The sequence below is a fragment of the Epinephelus lanceolatus genome, chromosome 24 (assembly GCF_041903045.1).
Source record: "Epinephelus lanceolatus isolate andai-2023 chromosome 24, ASM4190304v1, whole genome shotgun sequence".
Taxonomy (NCBI): Eukaryota; Metazoa; Chordata; class Actinopteri; order Perciformes; family Serranidae; genus Epinephelus; species Epinephelus lanceolatus.
The window spans coordinates 16,534,756-16,560,245 of NC_135757.1; the positions used below are offsets into that span (position 1 = coordinate 16,534,756).

A 25,490-nucleotide genomic window follows, 5' to 3' on the forward strand; every position below is an offset into this window, starting at 1 on the left:
TCCTTTAATTTACCCGAAGAAGAGTTGAGGGTGTTTGCGGCAGCAGGAAACTCAGCTCAGTTCAGTCGTGGTTAAATGTGGGAAGCATGGATCCCTCTGCTGCAGTCTCACTTTACCTGTAACACAGCAGACAGCGGACTTTGATTTGTCAGTGGGTGAGTTTGATGTCTTTTATTGTGAAAAGCTCTATTTCAGTTGCAGCGAAATTAGTTATAGCCTAAATAACATGAAGTTTTAGTAACTGTAGTCTCTCTTACTCAAACTAGGAATGTCAACACACCTAAACTAGTCTGACTTTAAATGTTAAAACTCTTCAGGACCTGCCTATAAAAATATGAATATTTTAAAACTTGTAACTTCTTTGAGAGAAGTTTTGCTCTCTTATAATAAACTCAAATACCTGTATCATTGAGCTACACTAGAAAATAAGTTTAAATTGATGAACATGCAACTTAATTTTTACTTGTTGCACCTTTTTTTTATAAACATTTCTGAAGCATAGTTGGTATTTTGTCTGTAGAAAACACTTTTTTCTACTCTGTTTTTGGGTAAAATTGTCATGTTCTTCTGTGTGTACCTTTTTAATGAATTTATTTTTATTTCCATGTAGGAAACCTGCCCAAAGAAAGATTTACATCCACAAAAAATGGCTTAATTATGTGTGTGTGTGTGTGGGGGGGGGGGGGGGGGAACGACCGTAAATGTGGGAAAGGTGTTCAGTTTTATGCTTTCTTTCCTCGGCAATCTGTTTAAGAAATCTCACATAACATCTGTCTGTTACTTGAGACTGAACCAGCTGTGGGGAAAATGTCCAGTGCACATGTGGATTTAGGGCTGGTTTTTAGGATCCAGGTTGGCAGCCTGGTTTCAGTCCGACATGAAGTACTCAGCTGTCCTGACTGTGACCCGTATACCTTCCTGAGGTTCCATCTGCTGGTGTTTCACATTAAAAGCCTGAGGTTTTGTAGTGGAAAAGTGGTTTAGCTGTTGCCCAACAGGAGCAGGCTGCATGTTTGAAGCCAGATGGTTGGCACTGTCAATGAGCTCAGAATGCCCATAAAGCTCTGAGGTCTGGATCTGCTCTGTCCTGTGGTTTTTTAGGTGGTTGGGTTGAGTCTGATCAAAGGTGGGTTTGTGTCTGATCCCTGCTGTTTGCACCTTTTTGTCCAGGATATAGAGAAGTGACTTGAGAGGATATTTACAGCAGCACCTTTCCAAAACATACCTAGTGCTGGGCTCGGCTGGTGTCTGCACACACCCTTACACACAAACTTACTCATGTTGTGATCACCTAATCCCTCTTTATCACTTCCTGCATCATCATCCGACCACTGTAATTTCTTTGCGGTTGGCTCTCAGGTATAGATTTTGAAATCTCAAGGTTGACACGGTCTAGACATCAAAGTGTGGCAGCTTGTTTTGCTGCTGGATGATTGTGGGTTTACTGCACAGGGTGTGCATGCTGTGCATTAACATGTAAAACCTCCAGTAGACCCCAGGTGATGTTTCTTGAATCAGCAGCTGCTGTTGTTGATGCTTACACTTGTATTACCATGGCAACTCATGTCCCAAAGCTGCAAAAAAGTGTGTATTTCTTTCCCTTGTAAGCAAAGAGTAATCTCTTCTGATACTGAGACGATGCTGTCATTGCTCATGTCATCCTCTGGCTTCATGTTTCCCATTACAGCACACAGTGTGTCAGTAAGATGCAGCTACGACTGTGCTGACTGACAGCAGCTCAACAAGTCACAACACTGGACAGCTGACGAGGTACGTCTGCATCGCAGTTTCTCCACTCACACTTGTTTCATCTCTGATAGCTTTATTTTTATGTAACCACAAGCTAGTTGTGGGGTCAGGTTGTGGTTGAGGCTGTTTGAGTGCTCTGACAGTGTTTGTGTTTGCAGCTGCAGCGTGTGAGTTGGTAACTCAGCCTCAGTGTGCCATGGGTGGACCTGCCCTGCCCCTGTGTCTACTGCTCTGGATAGTAGGAGCGGATGTTTCCAGGACGCAAGGTATGATCTGGATTACATTAGCAAATAATCTGACTTTAGTGGGTTCAGTTTCTCTGCTGTTAATAATTATTTTGGCAGCGGTGGGAAGTAAGTACATTTACTTAAAGGTCCACTGTGTAGGATTTAGAGGCAGATATTGGCTGAAATAGAATATAATATAGGTTTTCTTTAATGTATGATCACCTGAAAATAAGAATCGTGTCAGCAGCCAACATTAGCAGCCCCTCCACAACTAGCAGCATAAAAAAAAACCCACAGATTTTTTTAACATGAAACTGCTTTGCTCAGTGTTTTTACGGGTTTAAATCACCTGGTCCGTTTGTTTTGGAGAGGAAGAGACCTCTGCGGATGATTCGGCTCTCGCAAAAAACCTCCTGAACAACGAACACTGAAGGAATTCTAACCGGGAGAAGTTTCAGCTGGTTGCAATCCGTCATTCTCACCACTAGATGCCACTAAATCTCCCTAAATCTCACACACTGTTCCTTTAAGAATGGATCTTAATAATACTTTCCGCTACTTAAAATTTCAACTACATTACCTTTTCTAAAGAAATATTGTATTTTTTACCCACTGTGTTTATCAGGCAGGGACCTGAAAGATTTACTTTAAAAGACATATCAGTGTATTGTTACAGATAGAGCCAGTGGTTTCCGACTATTTCTGGCTTGTGAGTTCTTACAATAAAGCAGCGTCTAGTTGGGGCTCCTTGTAATGGAGTTTCTTATGTTGTTGAATGTTGCACTTTTACTTATTTCTGGTCTGAAATCTGGTCTCTGAACTCAGGTCAGGTCATAGCTCCGGCCAGTCTCAATGCAGAGGTGGGTCGTTCCCTGCTGCTCGGCTGCAACGTCACCACGGAAGCAGGCAACACAGTCCGGCAAGTGCGCTGGCTCAACAGGCACAAGAAGGTCGTCCTGGCGTACGAGCAAAGCCAGCCAATCCGCATCAGCCATCAAGGACCCAACGTGGAGCTCACCGCCTCCAACAACGATGCCAGCTACATCACCATCAAGAGGGTGCGGCCTGATGACGAGGGCTGCTACCTTTGCATCTTTGATGTTTACCCCACGGGCTCGCTGGAAGGCAGGACATGCATCAGCGTCACTGGTCAGTCTGGAATTTTGGATAAGCAGTTTTCAGTGCTGCAGCTCACATTTGAACCTTTGTTCTTATTTGCCGCAGAGACAATTTAGGGTCACAGAGGGTGTTTGTTTTACTTGCTAGACCCCTGATGAGACAGGAAGTAGTAGGCTACAGTCTGAACCTGCAGACCACCCAGCTAGCCTTCCTGTTGTTTCTATTAAATGTGCATACACACACCCTCTTTTTATCCCAGCTCCTGCACACTACAGCACTCCTCATTTTGACGCCAGCAGAAATAAATCCACACACAGCCAACACACAATCACCTCTGTTGACTTGGTATTAATATCATGAGCATCTCTTTCGTTACAGGTAAAGTGCACCTGGAGGGCAACAAGACGGCCGTGAGCGGGAAGCCGGCCACCCTGTCCTGCTGGTACAGCCTCCCCGAGAAGGTCCAGCAGGTGCTGTGGAGGAAGACGGCTGAACAGGGTGACACCACCAAGGTGGCCACCTTTGCCAAGCGCGGCCACCAGTTCATAGAGGAGCAGTACAAAGGTCGGGTGAGCTTGAGCCAAACGCTGGGGGACACTCAGCTGACCATTCAGGCGGTCAGGACGGAGGACGAGGCCTGCTACACCTGCGAGTTTCACACGTACCCAGATGGCACCAGAAGTGACATCGCCTGCCTCTCTGTTTATGGTGAGTGACTGTGTACTCTTTCCTCATTGTTAATCACACTGCATATGAGCCAGAATTTCAAGTGTGAATGTAACTGAGTATGCACGGCAGGTTGGTGTTTTCAGTTTGTAGATTAGGATGCTTTATTTAGATCATTTAATTAGTCTTTAACATGTTTAAGTGGTGAAGTGCCCCTTTAGCCTTGCCAGGTGATGCAATCACAAACGAATGGTCATGTTTGATGAAGCTGTTTTGGAACCCATGACTGATGTTAGGTATTTCCAGGCATTGTTCTAAACCAGTCTTATGAAGATAGACCAATGTTGAGATGTTTCCATTCATTCCACTCCTCCTTACTGTCATTTACTGAAAAAAATGGTGCAACTAGGGTGTTAATATCAGATGAACTCCAAGCTTTGAGCTTCCCAGATGTGTTCATCAAACTGATGGTACTATCCAGGGTTAACGGTGCATGATCCAGCATCTAAAAACGTGACATATTACCAAAGATATACAGGTTTATGATTTAAAGGAATACTTCACCCCCCCCCCCCCAATGATGTTTTGTTTACTTACACACCCCATGTTAGGCTGAATTTGTGAAGAACACTTTGTTTTTCTTGCATGCCTCTGGTAAAAGAAGAATCCAAAACCAGAAAAAATCTTGATGAATTAAAGTCGGAGGGGTCCATGCTTAACAGCTGCAAAACTACATCAAACATCCGTTTACGTACTCTCACACAACTCGTGCAGTATAATCCGAGTCTCATTTGTCAAGTCATTCAAAACAAATGCATTTTGGCTAAAACGTTACTCTTTAAAACCAAACTGAAAATGAAATGTATCCATGCTCTCTTCAAAGCCAGACTCCATTGACAAAAACAGTAATTTTACCTCGCTGAACACGGGAGCTGCTGGTCTACCACCGCCTCGATCAGTTAGTTTGTTTGTGTTACTGTGGGACTTTACTGAATCAGAACTAACCTTTTTAAAACACCAAAGTAAAATAAGACAAAAAAACTAACTGTTTTTTCAAAGGAGTCTGGCTTTGAAGAGAGCATGGATAAGTTTCACGGTCAGTGTAGTTCTCCGTTGGAAATGGGTGTCTGTTTGGGAAGTACTGAGCATACAACTGGATAAATGAGACTTGGATTATTGATTGTTTGGTTGATTTTTATTTGTGTCATGCACACTTACATGTGCCCCACCCTCATGGGTTTACAAGACACCATTACAATGACATAGCAGTAACAATCAAAAGTTTAACTACTCAGTCCAGAAACAGAATAATCTGCCTTCTATCCCAGGACAGGAGAAACTCAAATAACCCCAAATAAAGTCCTTTAACAGGGGAAAATGGAAGAATCCTCAGGAAGAGCAACTGAGGAGGGATCCCAAGTGTTACGTACAGTACTGCACCACAGCATTTATAGCCAAAGCTAGTTTCCAATGGCTGTCCTCTATTGGCCTTTATACAGATACACAAAAGTCAGTAAGAAAATGCACCAAAAAGCAATATTAAACTGTGTTAGACTAGTACATTTGTATTTTTATTTTTAGGGAGCATCAAAGCAGTAGAGTTCAGGCTGAATAAACTGGACAGCATTGGGATTATTTTTCAAGTGATCTTGACTTGGAGATATACTGTAGGCTGAGAGGAAGTGAGTGCTACTGTGTGTGTGTCAGACATAGCTCAGGAAAGGGAAGCGCCGTGTATAAACAGACCCCGAGGTGAGAGTTTCTAGTGGGTCATTAAAAGACGTGTCCCTCGCCAACACTCCTTTTCCCCTCTCAAGGCGGCTACTGTGCCAGCGAGGTGTAAACCACAAAGAGCGTAACCTTTCTCCGACTTTTAGAAGTCGTAAGCAAATGTTCCAGGAGTGTGAGTGGCTGCTGATCCTCCTCCATGTGTGTGTGTTTTTGGAGTGATAGTGTTTGCAGAGGGAGGGGTGTCACTGAGGGGAGAGGGGTGATTAATTTGGGAGAAAGCCCAGGGGGATGAGTGGCTCACTGTTTCCCCAGACACAAGGCCTCAGTGTGTGTCCTTCTCCCTGCTCTGCTAAACAAGCTTTGTCTCAACTGACAGGAGATCCAGACACAACCACACAGAGTTAGTAAAAGCTGCTCTGCCTCTGTTCGCTGGCGGCCCATCGGAGGACAACTTGTGTCATTGTGTCCGCGGGGGAAAGAGATTGACAGGCGATGTGCTCTGTCTCTCCATCTCCATTATAAAGGCAGAGGAATAGAACTCTGCTTTCTGTCGTCTGTGATTGGCAGCTTCAGACAGAATACAGAACGGCTGCCACAGTGTCACAAAGAAAAACAATGTTTGCTCAATTTACTGAAGAAAAAAGTAAATCATATTTACAAGCAGCCACTAAACACAATCTTTCTCTCCCCAGTTTTACCCAAACCAGAGGTGAGCCATGTGACCTCATCCTCAGGAGTCACTGAGGCAAACTGCACCGCCCAGTCCCGACCTGCAGCAGAGATCATGTGGAACGTTGGCGGGGAGAACCGAACACTCGGACCGCCCATTTCAACCTCTTACGAGCAGGGTGACGGCACAACCGTAGTGACAAGTACGCTGGTATTCCAATCAGGGCTGCTCAGTGACCTGTCTGTCAAGTGCATTGTGCACCACCCGGGTCTGGAGAAACCTCTGACACTGTCCCTCAACAAAAACGGTGAGGAGCTTAGTCCTTGATCCTGTTTCAGTGGGGTGTTTTTTTATTGGATTAAATGTTGTCAGGTTTTCGTGATTGACCAATTAACCTACACTGGTACATCTCATGTCTTATTATAGTACTTCAGTTAGAAATCTAATCCACCTCACTGATCAACAACCTTATCGTAAAGGCCCTGCACACAAGTGTTTCCACATTTTCCTGGTAGTTGAACCTTGACCTTGAAGTTTAAATGGAGGTGTGCTGGAAATGAATGTGAGAAATAAGAACAGTTTTTATGCCCCTGCACCAGTGAGGTTGTCCATCAGTCCGTCCATCTGTCCGTCCCATTCTTGTGAACACGATATCTCAAGAATGCCTTCAGGGAATTTCTTCAAATTTGGCACAAACCTCCACTTGAACTCAGTGATAAACTAATTCAAATTTGGTGGTGAAAAGCCAAGGTCCTTGTGACCTTTGCGTCCATCTCATTCTCATGAAAGTAATATCTCCAGAAGGCCTTGAGGGAATTCCCTTAAATTTGGCACGAACGTCAACTTGGACTCAACCATGAACTGATTACATTTCGGTGGTCAAAGGTCACTGTGACCTGGTCAGTCTTGTGAACACGATATCCCAAGAACGCCTTGAGGGAATTTCCTCAAATTTGGCATGAATGTCCACTTGGACTCAACAATGAACTGATTGGAATTTGGTAGACAAAGGTCACGGTCACTGTGACCTTGCATCCGTCTCATTCTCATGAAAACAATTTCTCCAAAAGGCCTTGAGGAAGTTTCCTCAAATTTGGCATGAACGTCCACTTTGACGTAACAATGAACTGATTAGACTTCGGTGGTCAAAGGTCACTGTGACCTGGTCAGTCTCATTCTCGTGTAAACAATGTCCCAAGATTGCCTTGAGGGAATTTACTTAAATTGGCACAAACGTCCACTTGGACTCAACAACATACTGATTAGATTTTGGTGGTCAAAGGTCACTCATTTTCGTGAACACAATAACCCAAGAACACCTTGATGGATTTTCTTCGAATTTGGCACAAACCTCCACTTGGACTCTATGATTAAGTGATTGGATTTTGGTGTTCAAAGTTCAAGGTCACTGTGACCTTGCATCTTCATGCGTCTCATTCTCATGAAAGAAATTTCTCCAGAAAGCCTTGAGGGAGTGTCCTTAAATTTGGCACAAATGTCTCCTTGACTTGATTAGGTGTTATTGGTCAAAGGTCCCTGTGACTTCACAAAACATGTTTTTAACCATAACTCAATAATTTGTACACTAATTATGGCAAAATTTCACATAAATGTCTGCTAGGATGAAGTGATGACACTTTATATTCAAAAAGTCAAAGGTCAACTGCGAAAACACTTTCTTGGCCGTTGTTCAACGCTGTAACTACTAAACACTAAATTGGTGACACCAGTCTTGGGTGTCCAACACATTGTTGATTGTCATGGTTACATATGATTCTGATTCTGGACAGACATGGATGTAAACTGCAACTTCACTGGTTGGTGGTGGCAAACAACCATGAGGCAATATTTCTTAGACAGATTGTAAGGGAAATGTCACTCAGCATAGGTGCAATGGTGCTCTTTGTAGTACAACAACTTAAAATTGTTAATGGATGAAATTTAGACATAAAAACTTGTCAAAGCAAGCGAAATTAAGTTTAACCACAAAAAAACCCTGCAATTAACTAGGTGGACTTATAGTGGACTCATAGTGTTTTGTTCATGATATCTGAGCTCAGATTATGTGTTGCAGCAGCACGAGCAAAAGGCCAGAAGTAAAAGTACCTACCAATGCTGTCTCGAAACGTTTCCAAACTGTGTAGAAACCAGTTATATTTGCCAACTTTTGGGTGCTGAGGTGCAGCAGAAAGAAGCCTTTTGTTTTCCACATGTGTGTATTCTCAGCTATTTTAGTCACGGGTAACTGTGGCTGCTTTGATGGGGTCCTGAATCCTGTAATGTTGCGGCGTATGATAGGGATTATTTTGCTCATAAAGTCTTTATGCTCCGACCACATCACCTAACATATTTAGTCCAGATGTCATAAAACATAAACAGTGTTTAAATGTAAGTATGTGTTACAGTGGGTCCGGCCATGGTCATCCTCCTTTCAGTGTGCGGTGTGGCAGCGGTCCTCCTCCTGTGTCTCTGTGTTTGTCTCTGCAAGTGCTTCATCTGCACTGACGGTGAGTCCCAGCTTCACTTCCCACAGCAGTTTACCCCTTCAAGCCACATTCACTCATCCTAAATGACTTAACAAAATGTATTTCTGTTAACATTTGTTGAAACACAATTGAATTGATTGAATCAATCTAAAACAGAAAACAGTGCTGGTGAAGCAACAGTCTGCAGCAGCTTTATGCACCAAGGTCATGCGTGGTTTCCCAAAGGCATTCTCGGAAGTGCACAGGCTGGTTGCAAAAGACTAAATTACAGCATGTCATCAAAAATAATGCAACTGCTGTTATAAGAGTATGTGAAGGTGGATGTTTACTTTTAAGGCTGGTAGGAGTTCAGGAAAACGTGGGTGAGGAAAGTGAATGACAAGCACTTTGCGCAGTTCAGCAGCAGACTGAGGTGTAACTGTAAAAACAGGCAGAGAATTTTGAGATAATACGTCTTTTCTACGGGCTTTTCTTTAGTGCAGGATCCCTGTCATGGAGGAAAGCCCTAAGCCGATATGCAGCACATTGTTTGTCCTGTGGCCTGCTGTGCTGGCCAAGTTTTGAGAGCTCTTGTCATTGTAGTGATTATGGTGAAGTAGTCACATTTCTTCTGGTTACATAAACATCCTGACACACCAAAACAACCCCAGAGAACTTGAGCAAAGACTGACTGATTAAACACTTAAAAGTTGTACTTAAAGCTGCTGTAGGCTGTGTTTTTATATTAACAATCGATCACATGACTGGGAGAACATGAAAAGGGTTGCTCACAGTGACCCCACAGAGAATTATCACCCAGCTCTGCAGTTCCTCTCAGCTTTGCAGAGCATTTCAGCAGAGTTTAGCTCATTGCTTCGATATTCCGGGCTGTGTTGGTTCATTCTCACTGCTCTCATCAGCGTCATTGCCAGGTGCACCAGTGAAAAATCCTATCCTACCAAACAAGACAAATGTAACAACTATCTGATAAACACAATGGTGCATTTAGAGCCAGATTTTGCTCTCAGGAGTTGGTGGAGACCAAAACAGAGCTAAAATAGGGTAAATATTGGACTTGTGTTCGTCGGGTGGATGAATGCTAATGTTGCTCCATATCTGCTGGATGTGTGAATAAGCAGCTGGTATGTTCTCATTGGCAATGTGGCAAGTCAAGTTAATTTATATAGCATGTTACATACAAGTATACATTAGAAAAAAAAAAAAGTAGAGAAAAAAAGAAGATCATACATGATAAAAAATATATAGGATAAACACACATAAGAGGATAAGAAGGTATTACTATGAAAAGTGAATGATCAAATGTTATGGATGAACTCATTGAAGGACATTGGGATGTATTTATCATTGACAGTGTTTCGTTTTTTACACTTATCAGGTCCTACTGATCCCAAATAGCTAGGAGAAATTAAAATGCATTGCAACATTGGAGAAAGTGAATATGGTGATGATGATGGTACAGGGTGGAACATTTCTCAGAAAAACACTCACAAGGTCAACTAACAGGGCTCAGCGTGACTTTCCACACAGAGGTGTCGTGCTTAGTCACGTGTGATCAACACTCCCTTGACTCCTGATAACACCTTTCCCACAATCCTCTCTGGGTGTCACGGACACAGTGCGGTGCCAGCGTAATGTGGCGTGTGGACCTCTGCCCATTTCCCCCTTATCATAAATTTTCTGCCCACCGAGGAGAGACAGGGAAAACCAAAATTATCGCGGCAGTGACTGAGGCTTTGGCTGATGTTGGCGCTTGTGTCAGCCAAACTAAAGTCGTAAAGGAAGAAAAACAAAAGTGGGAGCTGATGAGTCAAGGTCAGGACGATCCCACGGCAACTCTCGATTTGGGTCTAATGTTGTAAGGTTTTTGTGTCACATAAGGCAACCAGAGTCATCCAATGATTATAGTTGATATTTTTGACATAAAAAGTCACAGATTCTTCCAGAGCAATGCATTTCCTAAATAACAGAGATTAACGAGTTTCCTTTTCCTTCAGCTCCTCCTCGTCTTTGTTTTCTTGCGCGATAAGAAAGCAGAGGGCATGTACGCCCATTTTCATCCTGCCTTAAAGATGGAAACCAACTGACACATCGCTTTAATTCCTGCTTTCTTCGTCACCTCATTTTGTCGAGCTCCAAAACCAACATTCGCCCACATGGGTCGCACACAACAAAGGCCTCAATTATGCAGTTGATTTAAGACTGTTTGTCTTTCTCACATCTTTAGCTCATGAGACAGTCAGGGGCAGTCTCCTAAACACTGTACTTGCATGTGATTGATGGTGTTGTGTTGCACCAGAAGCATCTGTGGAATATTTTAGATAGATTGCAGCTGGGTCGGTGCAAAAATAGATTTTTCTCAGGGAAGAAAAAGCTCCAGTTTGCTTGCAACGTTCCACATTACTTGAAAGTATTCCCTTATTTCCAACTCCCTGGATTCTGAGCAGAATAACAAGTGGTTGTGCTGATTGTTGCGAGTTAGCAGCCAGAAGAAAAGACCCTCTTTCTCTGTCTAATCCCTTTGACTGTGGTGAGGGGAGACATTATGAGCCTGGAGGAGGGAGCAGTGACAAGGAGGAACAGTGCCCAAAGTTGAGAAGCTGCCCAGCTGATAACAACACTCGACTGTACAGACGTGTACGTACTGTATTTCCCAGTCTTGGCTCAGCTGAGATGTGCCAGGAATACAGGCTTTTACTGTGATGTGATTCAGACTGCAGTTTAAGGGACGAGAGCTGTGTCCTTTTTTAGACCTGACCTCATTGATCTTGACATATTTTTAAGGCTTTTTATTACATCACACACAACGACTGCTTCTAGAGACTATTCTGTGAATATTACTCACACACTGGACAACGACGAGCATTCACATCTCTGGTTTCACTGGGTATGAGTGATCCAGTGTGTTAACTTGAACATTTGCATCAAATTTAACATTAATGCAGTGGCAGGTGGTACACAATGAAATATGGTAGCTCCAGTTAAAGCATTGGTTCACTAAAGGTACAAAACACCCACTTAACCCATGGGGTTTTTAGTCTTGCAGATAGTTTTGGTCTTTCATTGAATAATTACATTCAGAATGTTCCAGAAACAGTCCTGGTTTGTGTGGATAATCCTGTTGAACTGCTTTCTACCAAAGAAATAGTCCTGATGGAAACGTCTTAAAGCCCTGAAAACTTGCTCTCCAATACTTCCAAAAAAATATTTTTCTAGAATGTTAAATATTCGTAATGAAATCAGCAAGTTCAAATTTTAGACCAAAAAAGTGTTCTTCATTCAAAAACTCAAACCCAACATCACCTGTTTTTCTTCCAGCTTCAAACCTGTAAGAGGAGCAGAGGAAAAAACATAAATATCAAAACTTCCCATATGAAATAACCAAAACTAGCTTTGGAATTTGGCAGATTGTTTTGCTTTCATGTAGGACACATTGCTCAGAGGAAGCAACTAACTGAAGGGAAACTCTGGTATTTTTCAACCCAGGACCCTGTTTTCCCATATTTTTGTGTCTTAAGTGATTAATAGCGCTGCAGCTGGCAGCCACGAAACAGGCTGCAGCGTAACCACATGCTGTATTTGGTGCCGTCTGTGTTAATGTTGAAACCTAAAATGAAAATTTTTCATCATCTATCTTTTTCCATGCCGAAAAGGAAACGATGACGAGCTAAAAATAGATCCTAATAAATAAACCTAAGACAAAAATCCATGCTTTATTTTTGTTGAGGAGATGTGACGAAAATGTTCATGATGGACTATCGAACATTGAAAGACTGAATGGATTTGTGTAGTTTGTCAGTTGGAGTGGTGGCTGTTAGCAGTTAGCTCCGCTTGTTAGCCACTTAATGGCAGCAGAGCAAGCAGCCACTGGCCAGTGGACTTCACAACTGATCCCCGTGGGACTCCATTCAGTCTGGACTGTCTCAGGAAGGTTTATGGGTTGATGCTGTTTGACAGGCAGGTAGGACACTCAGTTATCTGTGAGTGTAGCTTTGCTGTAAGTTAACAGTCTGAACTCTTATGTCTGACAGAGATAAAAGTTTAATTTTAATCACCAGCTCTGTCAGACATGAGTTTAAACCTCCAGACTGTCATGTTGCAGATTAAGAAAGAATTCAAGCTTTAATTAAGTAATTTTTCTGCTTCTTAACAGTTTGTAAGTGTTCAGAAATTATTTGTATATGTAGAAAAATGTGTCTGCATGAAATGTTTATACAACCTGTCACCTTGATTCTAATTTCTGATATATTAATTAGCCTGACTGGGTTAGTTTGAAGAATAAAAAAATATATATACTGACTAAAAGTATTGACTAAAATGTCATTAATTTTCGTTGACTGAACATTTTGATTTTTCGTCGACTCATACTATGAAGGATAAAAGTGACTAAAATGTGACTAAAACTAATAAGCATTTTCTTCTTAAGACTAAATCTAAAATCGCTGTCAAAATTAACACTGGTGTGCATACCATGTGACTGCTGGCGTACACTGGGCATGCATGTGCGAGTGTAAACAGGAGTTTCAAACTAGAATGGGGAATATATGCTTTTAAGTAATTTGGGTGAACTGATCCTTTAAGCCACTGCTGGAGTATACTTGTTGCAGACCAGAACACACCTGCAGCTCAGAGCAGTCTGCTTTCAGCTGAATTTATCTCAGTATTTATTCCCCCTTTTTTGGGGGGGCAGAAATGTGAAAACCCTTGAGTGTCTAGCAGCTGCCTGAAACTAAAACTCTATGTTGACAAATATTTAAAGTGAGTCTGAGATGTTCAGCTGCAGAGAAACCCACTGTGGACGGCCCGAGAAGTTGTGATGTCTGCGGCTGAAGCTGAACCACGAGCCAGCCACAAATAGGCTTTTGTGGTTCCTTCTGATTCAGTGGGCGTAATTCAGTCTCTGCCTGCTTCAATCACAGCTGGGAAGTAAGGCCGAGGCCTGAGGTTCTTCCAGTAAAATGCTGCTGATCTATTTGTGTCTACGTTTCCATGTTTTTTTGGTGTGGCCGGGCGAAGATGTACAGACTATAAGGTGCGGTGGTGGTGCAGCAACAAGGACAGGAAGTTAACCTCAGATAAGAGGCATTTATTCATGTTTTCAGTGGCACCTTTCAAACTGTAGCACCGCAGGAAGTATGGGGGGAGTGACCACATCCGGTTGTGAGGGCAGAGCTGAGGGGAGCACTGATTGCTCCTAAGAGATTAGAGGTCGGAAAACATGATATCCAGAATGAAAACTGAGCTGCACACCAAGTGACCAACATGATGAAAGTGACACCTGCTGCTCGCACTGCAGTTTCCTTTTTCCCAAATATTTTCTAGTGATTGATTTACCAGGTTCTCCGTCACACACTTAACTTGTCATTCTGGCTCTAATTGGTTTCTAGGCCACATGTGCCGCCTCAGCTTCGGTGCTATAGGCTCAAGTGAGCCACCGCTACATAACTCACATTGCTGCCACATGTACATTGAGGCGTGGCAGGCATTAATCATGGCTGAGGAATTCCTGCAATGTTTCATTATTTTGTGCGTGTGGTCTTTTGGATGCGAGTGGGAGTTTTGGGGATACAGGCGTGTATGTGCTTGCTGTGTTTATTTTTACATTCTTGTGTGGGATTTAAATCAAGGAAATGCAACCTCTGTCTATGATGAATAAACTCTCTGTCTTCACTGGGTGCAACTGTAGAAACAATAGGGATGTAAGAAAATACTGATACACTTGAGTATCAACATAACATTTGTGATATTGATTCTGATAAAAACTGTCAATTTTGAATTAAGAGCTTACATGTTAAGATCCGTGGCAGTGGGTCATTTTGTGTTGTGTGGATAGCAGTGTTGACGTCTATCTTCAGGCATTTGACTCTTCACTCCAAAGTAACAACACATAAGCGAGTGTCTTTCAAGTACTGTGTTAAATATAAATGCAAATCCCACTGCTCTGATTGTAAACAAACTTGTTTTCTGCATGTGGTGGTGTACTGACAGTTTTCCTAAAATAAGATTTTAAAAAATATTGCGTACAGCATCACAGTACACTGGAATCATAACCCCAGTACTGTGATCCGTATGAAACCACCAGATTCTTGCCAATACACAGCTTAAAGAGTTTAGAAACACCAATTACTTTGATTAATTTTAACTGCCAGCCTTAACACTTTGAGCCTGTTCACACCTGGTATGAACATGCACACAAATGGACACCACTAAATACAAATGTAAAGGACCGCATTTGAGCCAACCACTCAAACAACTTGCGTAGCTGGTCATATGTTTTACCCTAATACGTCCTGATTCATTCCTGACAAGGACTATGTCATCAATGCAGGATGTGGTGGTTGTTTTGGAGACAGTGCGCTAACGCTCTGTAAGTTGCCTCTGTAAGTTGCCCATTTTTTTAGTTGGATGAAATGTTGTGCTATCGACATGTTGAATTCTGCTGACAGTGATATCTCTAGCTGTACCAAAACAACTGCTAATACGACAAACAAGCGAGCAGCTAGCAAGGTCCCTCTGACCTTCTGGCATAAGTGACGTAGGCAGTAACAAAATCTTAACACAACTGATTAGCTCACACAAGTGTGAGTGGCAGTGCGTCTAAGCTGTCCACTTGTGTTTGGATTACCAAAACGCTTATCCGGGGCCAGGTCGCAGGGGCAGCAGGCCAAGCAAAGCACCCCAGATGTCCCTCACCCCAGCAACGCTTTCCAGCTCCTTCTGCGGGATCTTAAGGCGTTCCCAGGCCAGACAAGCAATGTCATCACTCCAGTGTGTTAAGGGGCTACCCTGAGGCCTTCTACCAGTGGGATGTGTCCAGAACACCTCTAATGACCTTGATGACTTGGCAAATTTGGACTGCTAGCGAGTATCTGGTGGCCGGGCCTTGGGCTGTGGGACATGGTCAGGCTCAGCCCAAACAAATAACATGGAGTGGCCACCCTATGGGCCCACCACCCGCAGGGACAGGAAATGGGATCGGGTGCGTTGTGTGCCGGGCGGCAGGCAGGTGCAGGGCCCCGGGCGTACTCTGGGGATGCGGGTTAATACCAGGTGTAAACAGGCACTCTGCAGCAACTTGTTGGAGCTGTAATCTTCATGGTGGCTTAAGTGCGAAACACTGCAGTTCCTGTAATGGCCACTTGAGGCTGGCTCCAAGAGCAAGTCAATCACCGTAGACCCCCATGTTAAATTGCCCAACTTTACAGCAGAAATAAACAGCCTGGTACAAAATATGTTTTTTGGTCTCTAGAGATGATACTCCTTAATGACAACTGTAGGGGGGTGAATTTTTATATAACTCACCAGTTTATGTTTTTTAAGGCTTAAATTACACATAATTAAGGTCAGGGCAGCTTTGAGTGACAGGCTGTCTGTAAGGCGTCACCATAGGTCCAGCACTCGCTCCTCCACAGCTCCACCCTCTCATCCAAATTTGGTTACGTTTGGCTCCAGAAATCCAACATGGTGACGCCAAAATTCCAAACTTGAGGTTTCAGTACTGGTGTTCACAAACCAGTGGGTGACGTCAAGTTGGCTATGTCCACTATTTTTATACAGTGGTGTAGAGACAGTCCTGTCAGAATTTAGCTCCATTATAAAGCACAGTGTAACAGGGCTGCTGGCATGACTGTAGACTATTAGTCTTGTCTAGATTTTTCAATTCAATTCAAATAAACACAAGAAGTTTGTGCTCTAAAAAAAAAAAAAAAAAAAAAGGATCAGTACTCAGTGAATAACCTCCTAAGCCCTACGATAAGCTATTATGGCAAGGCTTAACTATACAGACCAGTGAGCAGTGATAACTAACATGTCTTTGGGGTCATCGGGTGGGAACCTCCTTTCACCGGTGTTTCGTCTAGTTGGTCCCACGACACCTCCAGGAGGCTAGACAGTGATCTCTGGCGTCCCAGAGACACTCCCCTAATGCCAGGTCTCACTGCTCCCCACACTAACCAAACAACCTCCTTTACCTTACCTATACTACCACAGAGGAGGTAGACCCAGGGAAGGAAGCCTTGTTAGGCTATCACACTCCCCCGCCGGGTTAGGCTGTACAGTCTACCTCCCCAAGACGAGCCCTCACAACAATGACACCTCCAGGAGGCTAGACAGTGATCTCAGCCCAAACAGCACTGCCACCTTCAACCAAACCCAGGCTCCGTTTATGCGAGCTCCAGGCAGAAGCAATGCTGATACTACCTTTACTAGCACATTCACCATACTCTATTTCACACGCTACATAGCATAACTACAATGTAAGCTAAAGTTAAAGGAGATAAATGAACTCACAGGATCAGCAAACACACTCACTTTGCAGCATGGTCTCAAACAAAATGGATTCAAATAGGCCACTCCCACACTTAAATAACCTTCCTCTTCCTGGATTTCCTCCTTACTTACACATGGCTTTCTCAGCCCAAACAGCACTGCCATCTTCAACCAAACCCAGGCTCCATACATGCGAGCTCCAGGCAGAAGCAATGCTGATACTAGCTTTCCTGTCACATTCACCATACTCTATTTCACACACTACATAGCATAACTACAATATAAGCTAAAGTTAAAGGAGCTAACTGGACTTACAGGATCAGCAAGCACACTCACCTTGCCGCATGGCCTCAAACAAAATGGATTCCAATAGGCCACTCCCACACTTAAATACTTCCTCTTCCTGGATTTCTCCTGACAGGAAGTGGATCTCTCCACCTGATCTCAAGGAGTTATGTGCCCTGCTTAGTAGTTCCCCCTGCTGGCCCCCAGCTGACATTATTTCTTCTGTAATAGATAAACTGGCTGCATTTAATTGCTTCATCTGACATTTCCCTCACTGTCTTCCTCAAACTCTGTCCCCGCACTCCGAGTTCCCCCAGGAGTGAGACAGCTGATCTTGCTATGAATCCCCTACACCCCACTTCCACTGGACAAATCCTAGTCTTCCATCCTCGCTGCTCAGCTTCTGCTCCTAAGTCTGCATATCTAAGCTTTTTTCTTTCATAGGCTTCTTCCACTGAGTCTTCCCAAGGAACTGTCAGCTCAATGAAATAAACTATCTGTTGACTCACTGACCACAACACTAAGTCAGGCCTCTGCCTGGTACAGACTATTTCCTGAGGAACAACAAGCTTTCCCCCTAAATCTACTTGCATTTCCCAATCACAAGCACCTTCTAGGCGGCCACACCCTTGCCTCCTCACTAACTTATCCCTTCTGTATTTCTCTCCCTCACGGACAAACTGAATTACGAAGCTCCTATCCTTAACACCTTCTGAATTCACCTGTCTTCGTTTCCCTTCGATGCCTGCAGCTAAACATTTCAACACCTGATTATGTCGCCATGTATATCGGCCTTGTGACAAGCTAACTTTACAGCCTGACAAAATATGCTTTAAAGTTGCGGTACGTGAACACAATGGGCATGATGGGTCCTCATTTACCCACAGTTTTAGGTTCTGGGGGGTTGGTAAGACATCATATGTAGCCCCTACCAGGAATCTAATACGATTCTCCTCCATACTCCACAGGTCCCTCCAACTAAGCTTCCTCTTCTCTACACTTTCCCAATTCAACCACTGTCCCTGTTTAGCCTGGGCCACTACCTTTGCACCCCTTACTATCTCTTCCTGTCTGCGTATCTGTTCTACAACCAGCTTTCTTTTATCTTTGAGGCCTGCTGTATTCCATACCGGTTTACCTGAGCCAAGCCCCAGGCCTCCCCGGCCAAACTGAACATTACCTACAATCTCTGCATGTCTAAGAGCTGTCTCTGCCTCCTGAACTGCCAATCTTGCGTTCCACTTCCTCCCCTTGGTTGGATTTGGAACCACACTCCTAACTACCACGTCCTTACTCCCAGATAACAAGAGCTCTGTCCTGACCTTGGTACATTTAAATTCCTCTGTTAAACTAGATACTGGCAGCTGAAGTATCCCTTTTCCATACAATGCAACACTACTTAGGCACCTAGGAGCGCCCAACCACTTCCTAATGTAGGAGCTAACCGACCTTTCAATTCTCTCCACAACAGATATTGGAATTTCATAAATTGACAGTGGCCACATTAACCTAGGATATAGCCCAAATTGCAAACACCACAACTTCAACTTTCCTGGAAGTTCTGATTTATCTATTCTATCCAATCCTTCAGCCACATCTTTTCTAAATTTCACCACCTGTTCCTTATCATTCAACTCTTCATTGTACAACCTACCTAAGCTCTTTACTGACTTTTTCCTAATTGTTGAGATGTCCTCATCATCTATGACAAACTTCCTATCACTTAACTTCCCTCTACATATCGAGATGCTTCTAGATTTACTAGGCTTGATTTTCATGCTGGCCCACTTGAGGTTCTTATTTACCTTCTCTAGTAGCCTCTTTGTACATGGCATTGTTGTGGTCACCAGTGTCATGTCATCCATGTAAGCCCTAACTGGTGGAAGATGCAACCCATTCTGCCGTCTCTCCCCACCTACCACCCACTTAGAAGCCCTGATGATTACTTCCATTGCCATAGTAAATGCTAATGGAGAAATTGTACACCCTGCCATGGTGCCTATTTCTAGCCTCTGCCAACCTGTTGTGAAACCTGCTGTACTTAGACACAACCTAATATCCTGAAAATATGCTTTCACTAAGTTAACAACTACCTGTGGCACTCTGAAGTAGTCAAACGCACTCCAAATGAGGCTGTGCGGTACTGAACCAAACGCATTTGCAAGATCTAAAAATATTACATGTAGGTCCCTTTTGTTAATCTTCGCTGCCTGAATCTGGTGCCAGATCATGCTAGTATGCTCTAAACACCCTGAAAAACCTGGTATTCCTGCCTTCTGCACCATGGTATCTATTAAGCTATTCTTTTCTAAGTAGCTAGCTAGTCTCTGCGCTACTACACTAAAGGAAAATCTTCCCCTCCACATTCAAGAGAGAAATCATCCGGAACTGGCTAAGGTCCACAGACTCCTTCTCCTTAGGAATGAGGACACCCCCTGCCCTACGCCATGCTCTTGGTATAATTTGTTTTTCCCAAACTATTCTTAGCTGTTTCCACAAAAATTTAAGGGTATCAGGCGCACCTTTATAAACCCGGTAGGGGACTCCATTAGGCCCTGGGGCCGAAGAAGCCTTTGCACGCCTGACCACCTCCTGAACTTCCTTCCACCTAGGTGGCCTGACATCCATCTCATGCTCTATCCCTCCTAATGGAGGGATATCAGGTGGGAAACCTACTATCCTATTCTTCTCCAAATCTGAATATGTGTTTCTCAAATATTCTTCAACCTCTAACCTTTCTGCTTTAAGCTGCCCTCCCTTTTCCTGGCTGAACAATCCTTTAACAAACTTAAAAGGGTCCCTGAAAAAACCTGTCCTAGCATATTCCTTCTTCCTCCTCTTTTTCCTGAGATGCTCTGCCCTTCTAAGAACTGCTAGCCTGCTTCTCAACTCCTCTTGCAACACCTTAATTCCCTCCCTTTCTTCTTCTGTAGCCTTTTTCCACTGCTTTCTTGACTGTCTCCTTTCCTTGACTAACTTCTCTATTTCTCTCTGCCGCCTAGACTTACCTGACTGTACCCTCTCACTCCTCTTTCTCTCATGCACTCCAAACCTCTCTACACCATATGAATACATTATATCTCCCATCTTTTCTAACCTTTCTATTGCATTTCCTCCAAGCCTACTCAAGATTACTGACAAATCTCTATTAACTATCTCCCATTCTTTACTGTCATTTGCTCTAGGCCATCTAACTCTAACCTTTTGCTCCATGGTTCTCTCTCTGGCTAGCATACTGGCCTCAGTGTCACCTGCATCCTCTCTTACTACCCCCTCCTCCTCAGTGGCAGCGTTACTGATATCCTGCGAACTGTGGTTTTCTACCTGCCGCTGGACTTCATCCAACTGACTCAACTGACTTCTTAGGAAGTACTGATCAATGCGGCTACTCTGCCCTTTCTTTGCCACACACTTCTTTCCCTGATGAGTTCTGAGGCCTTTCACTGATGTTACTTTCTGCCAGACGCAAGGACAAACCTGAAGCATCTTGTTCTCAACTGTGCTACTTTTATCCTCTACAGATGCGCTCACCTTGTCCTGAGTGCTGCTAATTCTAGCACTGGTGGATAGGTCCGTGCCCCTATCCTTCACTGAGTCACAGATCCAAGTCATAGTCGTGTCCGTTCCAATGTCTGTTACCGTGTAATCCACCTGTGAGTCATCTTCCACCCCTGCTCTCACTGACTCTTGGGGTATTTTTCCTATGGTGGCTGTAGCTAATTTTGGTTGTAATAAGGCTGCTAGGCCTCACCACTGCTACCATGGGTTGCTAACCCATGCCAGCACCGTTGGGGTCTTTTCCCTCCTGTCAGCTGTCTTTCCAAGCGGTCACATGGTCTTTCCCTTGTTGTCAGCTGCCCTATTCACAGCAGTCACTAGCTGGGCTAGTTCTGAATTCAAATAAACACAAGAAGTTTGTGCTCTTTAAAAAAAAAAAAAAAAAAAAAAAAAAAAGGATCAGCACTCAGTGAATAACCTCCTAAGCCCTACGATAAGCTATTATGGCAAGGCTTAACTATACAGACCAGTTGTGTATGTTTAGCACATCAATTGTATGAACAGTGGCATCATATATCTTTGACCTGGGTTTGCTGTTATAAGGATAAATGGGCCAGTTTCCTGTAAACCTGATGTCTAACCTTTCACCAATAAAATCTCATGGGTGTTTAGTCAGGAAAAGGCTGTCACAGCCCGGCAGGACATGCAGACTATTAAGGGAAGGATCTGTGTTGATTAATACAAAATGGGAAATGGTGGAAAGTTTTTTGGGACAAAGCCGTACAACTAACCGTGTGTCTCTTCTCTCGTTCTGTCCAGACTGATTTGGAGGCCGACGTCACTGCTGCTTTGATGAAGGTCCAGCGGAGCTCTGAGGCTGACCTAACTGCTCAGCACCGTGCCCTCCAGCTCAGCGTGCAGAGGAAGGGAACAGAGCTGTCACAGAACGGAGCCAACATGGCTGGTTCTGCTCCCATGAGCTGGGAAGATCACACATTCCTCTTGTCATTTAATACAAAGTAAACAGAACTAAAACCACATTATTTAATGCTAGATTTCACACTTAACAGTCGAAACGTTGCTTCGATGATTGATGAAATCCTTTTGATATGAGCAGAGGTTGTAGGATTTGCATCAGTATGTTTAATGGAATCATGGAGGTCCAGTTGTGTTGCTGTGTGTGTGTGTGTGTGTGTGTGTGTGTGTGTGTGTGTGTGTGTGTGTGTGTAAGGTCAGATCTTAGATGTTGAACAGAGTAATAAGTTATATATTTTTTAAAGTTTTGGTTATGTCTAGCTTGAGTACAGTTTGCTCAGTTGAAGTGTTTTTGACTTTGTTGGTTAGCTCATTACAAAAATTTTAACAAAAAATAATTATTGTAATGTTGAAATAAATCAATAAATAATTTATCAGTGGGGGATTTATTAGTTCCCATTTAAACTGACACAAACATGGCCTTAAAAACTACTTTTCCATATTGCTCAGTGAGCTCCTTAAAAGGTAACCTTGGTATTTTTCAACCTGGCCCCTATTTTCCCATGTTTTTGTGTTTAAGTGACTAATGAGAACAAGTTTTGAAATTAAAGAAGAAGACATACTTTATTGACTGATATATACACACATTCCCGAAATACACACACATGCACAGACAGGACCTATACATGCACTAAATGGAGAGATGTCACATGAGATTCCTTGGATAGGCCCCCAAGCTGCTGGGGGTTCAGTGCCTTGCTCAAGGGCATTTCAACAGTGCTCAAGAGGCCAACTGGCACCTCTCCAGCTACCCGTCCGCACTCTATACTCTGTATGGGGACTTGAACCGGCGACCCTAAGATTCCCAAGCCAAGTCCCTATTGGCTGAGATACTGCTGCTGCAAAACAGGCTGCATTGTAATCCCTAAGGGCAATTGAACACCAGCAAAAGTGCTTGTTTTTGCCACTGACAGGCTCAGATTGTTATTCTAGGTGTCTGACAACGTTATGGAAAGGATCCCTACTGAGATAGACTTTTTTGCTCCAGAGTAAGATCTATTTTGTTTAACCAGAAATAGCCCCAAAATTGCTATCGCCAAACTCACCAGTCCCCATTTAAATAAACAGCAATTTTAGAGTACATAGAGCTAGCATATTTTTACATCTAACTGGCCGAATTAAGGGTTTATTCGAACCAAGCCACAGTTGGCGAATGGTGGAACAGTGGAAATATGAACCAAGATGGCTTTTGTATGTTTTATTTTGTTTGTTGACTCTAAATGAAGTTTGTTTTGCAATGACAAAATTACATTGTGCGTTGGTTTGCTTTGTAATAAAAAAGGGCTATCTCTGTAGGGATCCTTTTAAAAATGTTGTCAGACACTTATTTTAACAATCTGAGCCTGTCAGTGGCAAGAAAAGCACTTTTGGTTGATGCACACTGATGGCGCACAAATGCCTGCAGGAATTACATCACAACCATTTTCAAGAAAATGTTGTCTCCATCAGTCACTTAGACACAAATGTATGGGAAAATAGGGTCCAGGCTGAAAAATACCCTTTAAATCATGGCTTCAACTCTTCTTTCTTTCTGTATGTCATTAAACTCTATCCTGGTTGGTGCACGGACACATGTAACAACATTGAAACTCTTTTAGGTTTGGCACTTGGCTCACGCACAGCTGATCGAGAAAATAGATTTTCAGGGCCTTTAAGGTGGCTGAAACTTCAGCTGCTGCCTGATTACTGTTGACCACCTAAATGGCCACCACAGGGTGCTACGTCACCTAAAAACCCTCTATTTGTGGTTTTCAATGAGACAACACTTGGTAAACTAGAAAAAGAGGGATGATTAAAGGATGGCAATTCTGAGCTAAGCTTACAAGTTACAAGAAATCAAAAAGAAACGGGGGACTGAGTCTAACATGTGACTTCTAGTGAACCAGCCATAGTGTGACTCAGACTGAAGGGATGGCTGTGAGTGGGAAATAATGAAAGGTTTGTTATTTATAGCTGCTGTGTTGTGGGGGCCGAGAAGGGTGGTCGATCTGTAACGTTCATGCTCTCGGTGGTTAACACCGCCCAAACGATTCCTGTGCAGATGAACCCTGCAGCTGTAAATCACTGCATGTGTGTGTTTGTTTTGGAAGTGAAAGAAATTTGGAGTGTCTGTGTGTGTGTGTGTGTGTTGCATTGTTGTACAGTATTTCATGACTTAAGGAGCCGAACTATCAGGAGCACCAGTATCAAAATTTAACTTATGTGGATAAATATTAATATAGGCTTACATGGGCTGTGTACAGTTAATTTGGTAGAACATCTCTTATCAGGAAAAAAATATTCAATTAACAATTAAACACCACTTATAGGTTATTTTACAGTAAAGTCAAATATCTGTATATAAAGATGATTATAAGGATTAAATGTCAATAAATGCCTTTGAAGTTAAAAAAACTAAGTGACCTGCAGTTTCATTTTTCTTTCTGTTTAATAACGCACAACGTGATTTTACCAAGTAGGACATGCTCCTGGATCAACATCCCATATCGCATTCTTGGACCAACATTGCAATCAACCAATCACAGCCCTCTGACATCATCAGTGTGCTGCTCTCGGGCTTCTTTCCAAGTTTCTTTGTATTTCTTCAGAGCTAAGCTAGTTTAACAAATTGAAGTTAATTAAACAAAATCCTCAGTAACATTAAACAAAAACCTTATAAGATTCTTCGTCTGGCCTGTATCCTTTCATCGTCCAGGTCAATTAGACCATGATCACCATTTGGTGGTCGGTGTTTAGGGCAGTTGGTTGTTATGTGTTCCCAGTGGTGTAGTGGTAGTTGATGAGGTGGGTGTACTACTAGGTAGATAGGTAGGTTACCGATGAGATAGCATACTCTCCTATTACAATGGCTGTTTAGCTGATAGGTGGGTAAACTGTCACTGGATAGAAAAAGAAGTGGGTATACCACTTATACCTGAGTATACCCTCCACTACATCACTGTGTGTTCCACAGTTTGTAGTGGGCATTGTCAATGAGACAATGAGTGCAGGTGCTAGCCAGGAAAATCTCTGGTGGAACCTTGATGGTTCTGCTGACTTCCACTGGTCCCTCCATCTTGCCATGACCCAGGCAGCCTTGGAGGTATCACATGGTGTTGTACAGAGCAGTTCTTGGGCATGTGTGGCAAAGGGGCGACATGGGCGGTTGTCTTTGCCTTGACACTGACCAGGTGTTGTTTAAATGATAGTGTTCTGTCAAGCTTCACACCCACATATGTGGGGAAGGGCTGGAACTGTAGCCTGATGCTATCGATCATGATGTTTAGACCTTTTAAGTCACTAAAGGGTTAGCAAATTAGCTTGTTAACTCAATTGGCTATGCTAATGAGTTAACTTGCTGATAACAGGCTAGAATATTGTTCACTAACAAAGAGTAAGGATACGAGCATTGCAAGCTAATTTGCTAACCCTGTAGTAGCTTATAAGGTTTTCATTTAATGTTACTGAGGATTCTGTTTAATTGAATTAACTTCAGTTTGGAAAACTAGCTTAGCTCTGAAGAAGCACAAAGGAATTTTTAAAGAAGCACAGGAGCAGCACACTGACGATGTCAGAGGGCTGTGAATGCGATGTGGGATGTTGATCCAGGAGCATGTCCAACCTGGCAAAATCACATTGTGCTTGTAGTAATCATGTCTTCAGTGTTGGAACAGTATTTACCCTTTAAGTTCCTGTAAGAAAAAGATGCTAAGATAAATTTTAAGTTAGTGGATCAGAAATAAAACTTTGCTTATTTTTATTATCTGTGTTTTAGGGGTA

General features: G+C 43.1%; 1 protein-coding gene across 2 annotated transcripts; it reads left to right on the top strand.

Annotated features, from left to right (window-relative positions):
* LOC117254566 (OX-2 membrane glycoprotein-like) lies at positions 1-24,125 on the top strand. 2 transcript variants are annotated; one of them, XM_033622919.2, is made up of 8 exons: positions 1-155; positions 1,688-1,770; positions 1,908-2,015; positions 2,802-3,125; positions 3,474-3,803; positions 6,185-6,469; positions 8,568-8,669; positions 21,516-24,125. In XM_033622919.2, the coding sequence occupies exons 3-8, from the start codon at positions 1,946-1,948 to the stop codon at positions 21,518-21,520; spliced, it is 1,116 nt and encodes a 371-aa protein (XP_033478810.1). In that variant the 5' UTR covers positions 1-155; positions 1,688-1,770; positions 1,908-1,945; the 3' UTR covers positions 21,521-24,125. The 2 variants fall into 2 exon arrangements, with proteins under 2 accessions (XP_033478810.1, XP_078021718.1); XM_078165592.1 differs by having other exon boundaries at positions 76-147.
* The last annotated feature ends 1,365 nt before the right edge of the window (positions 24,126-25,490 follow it).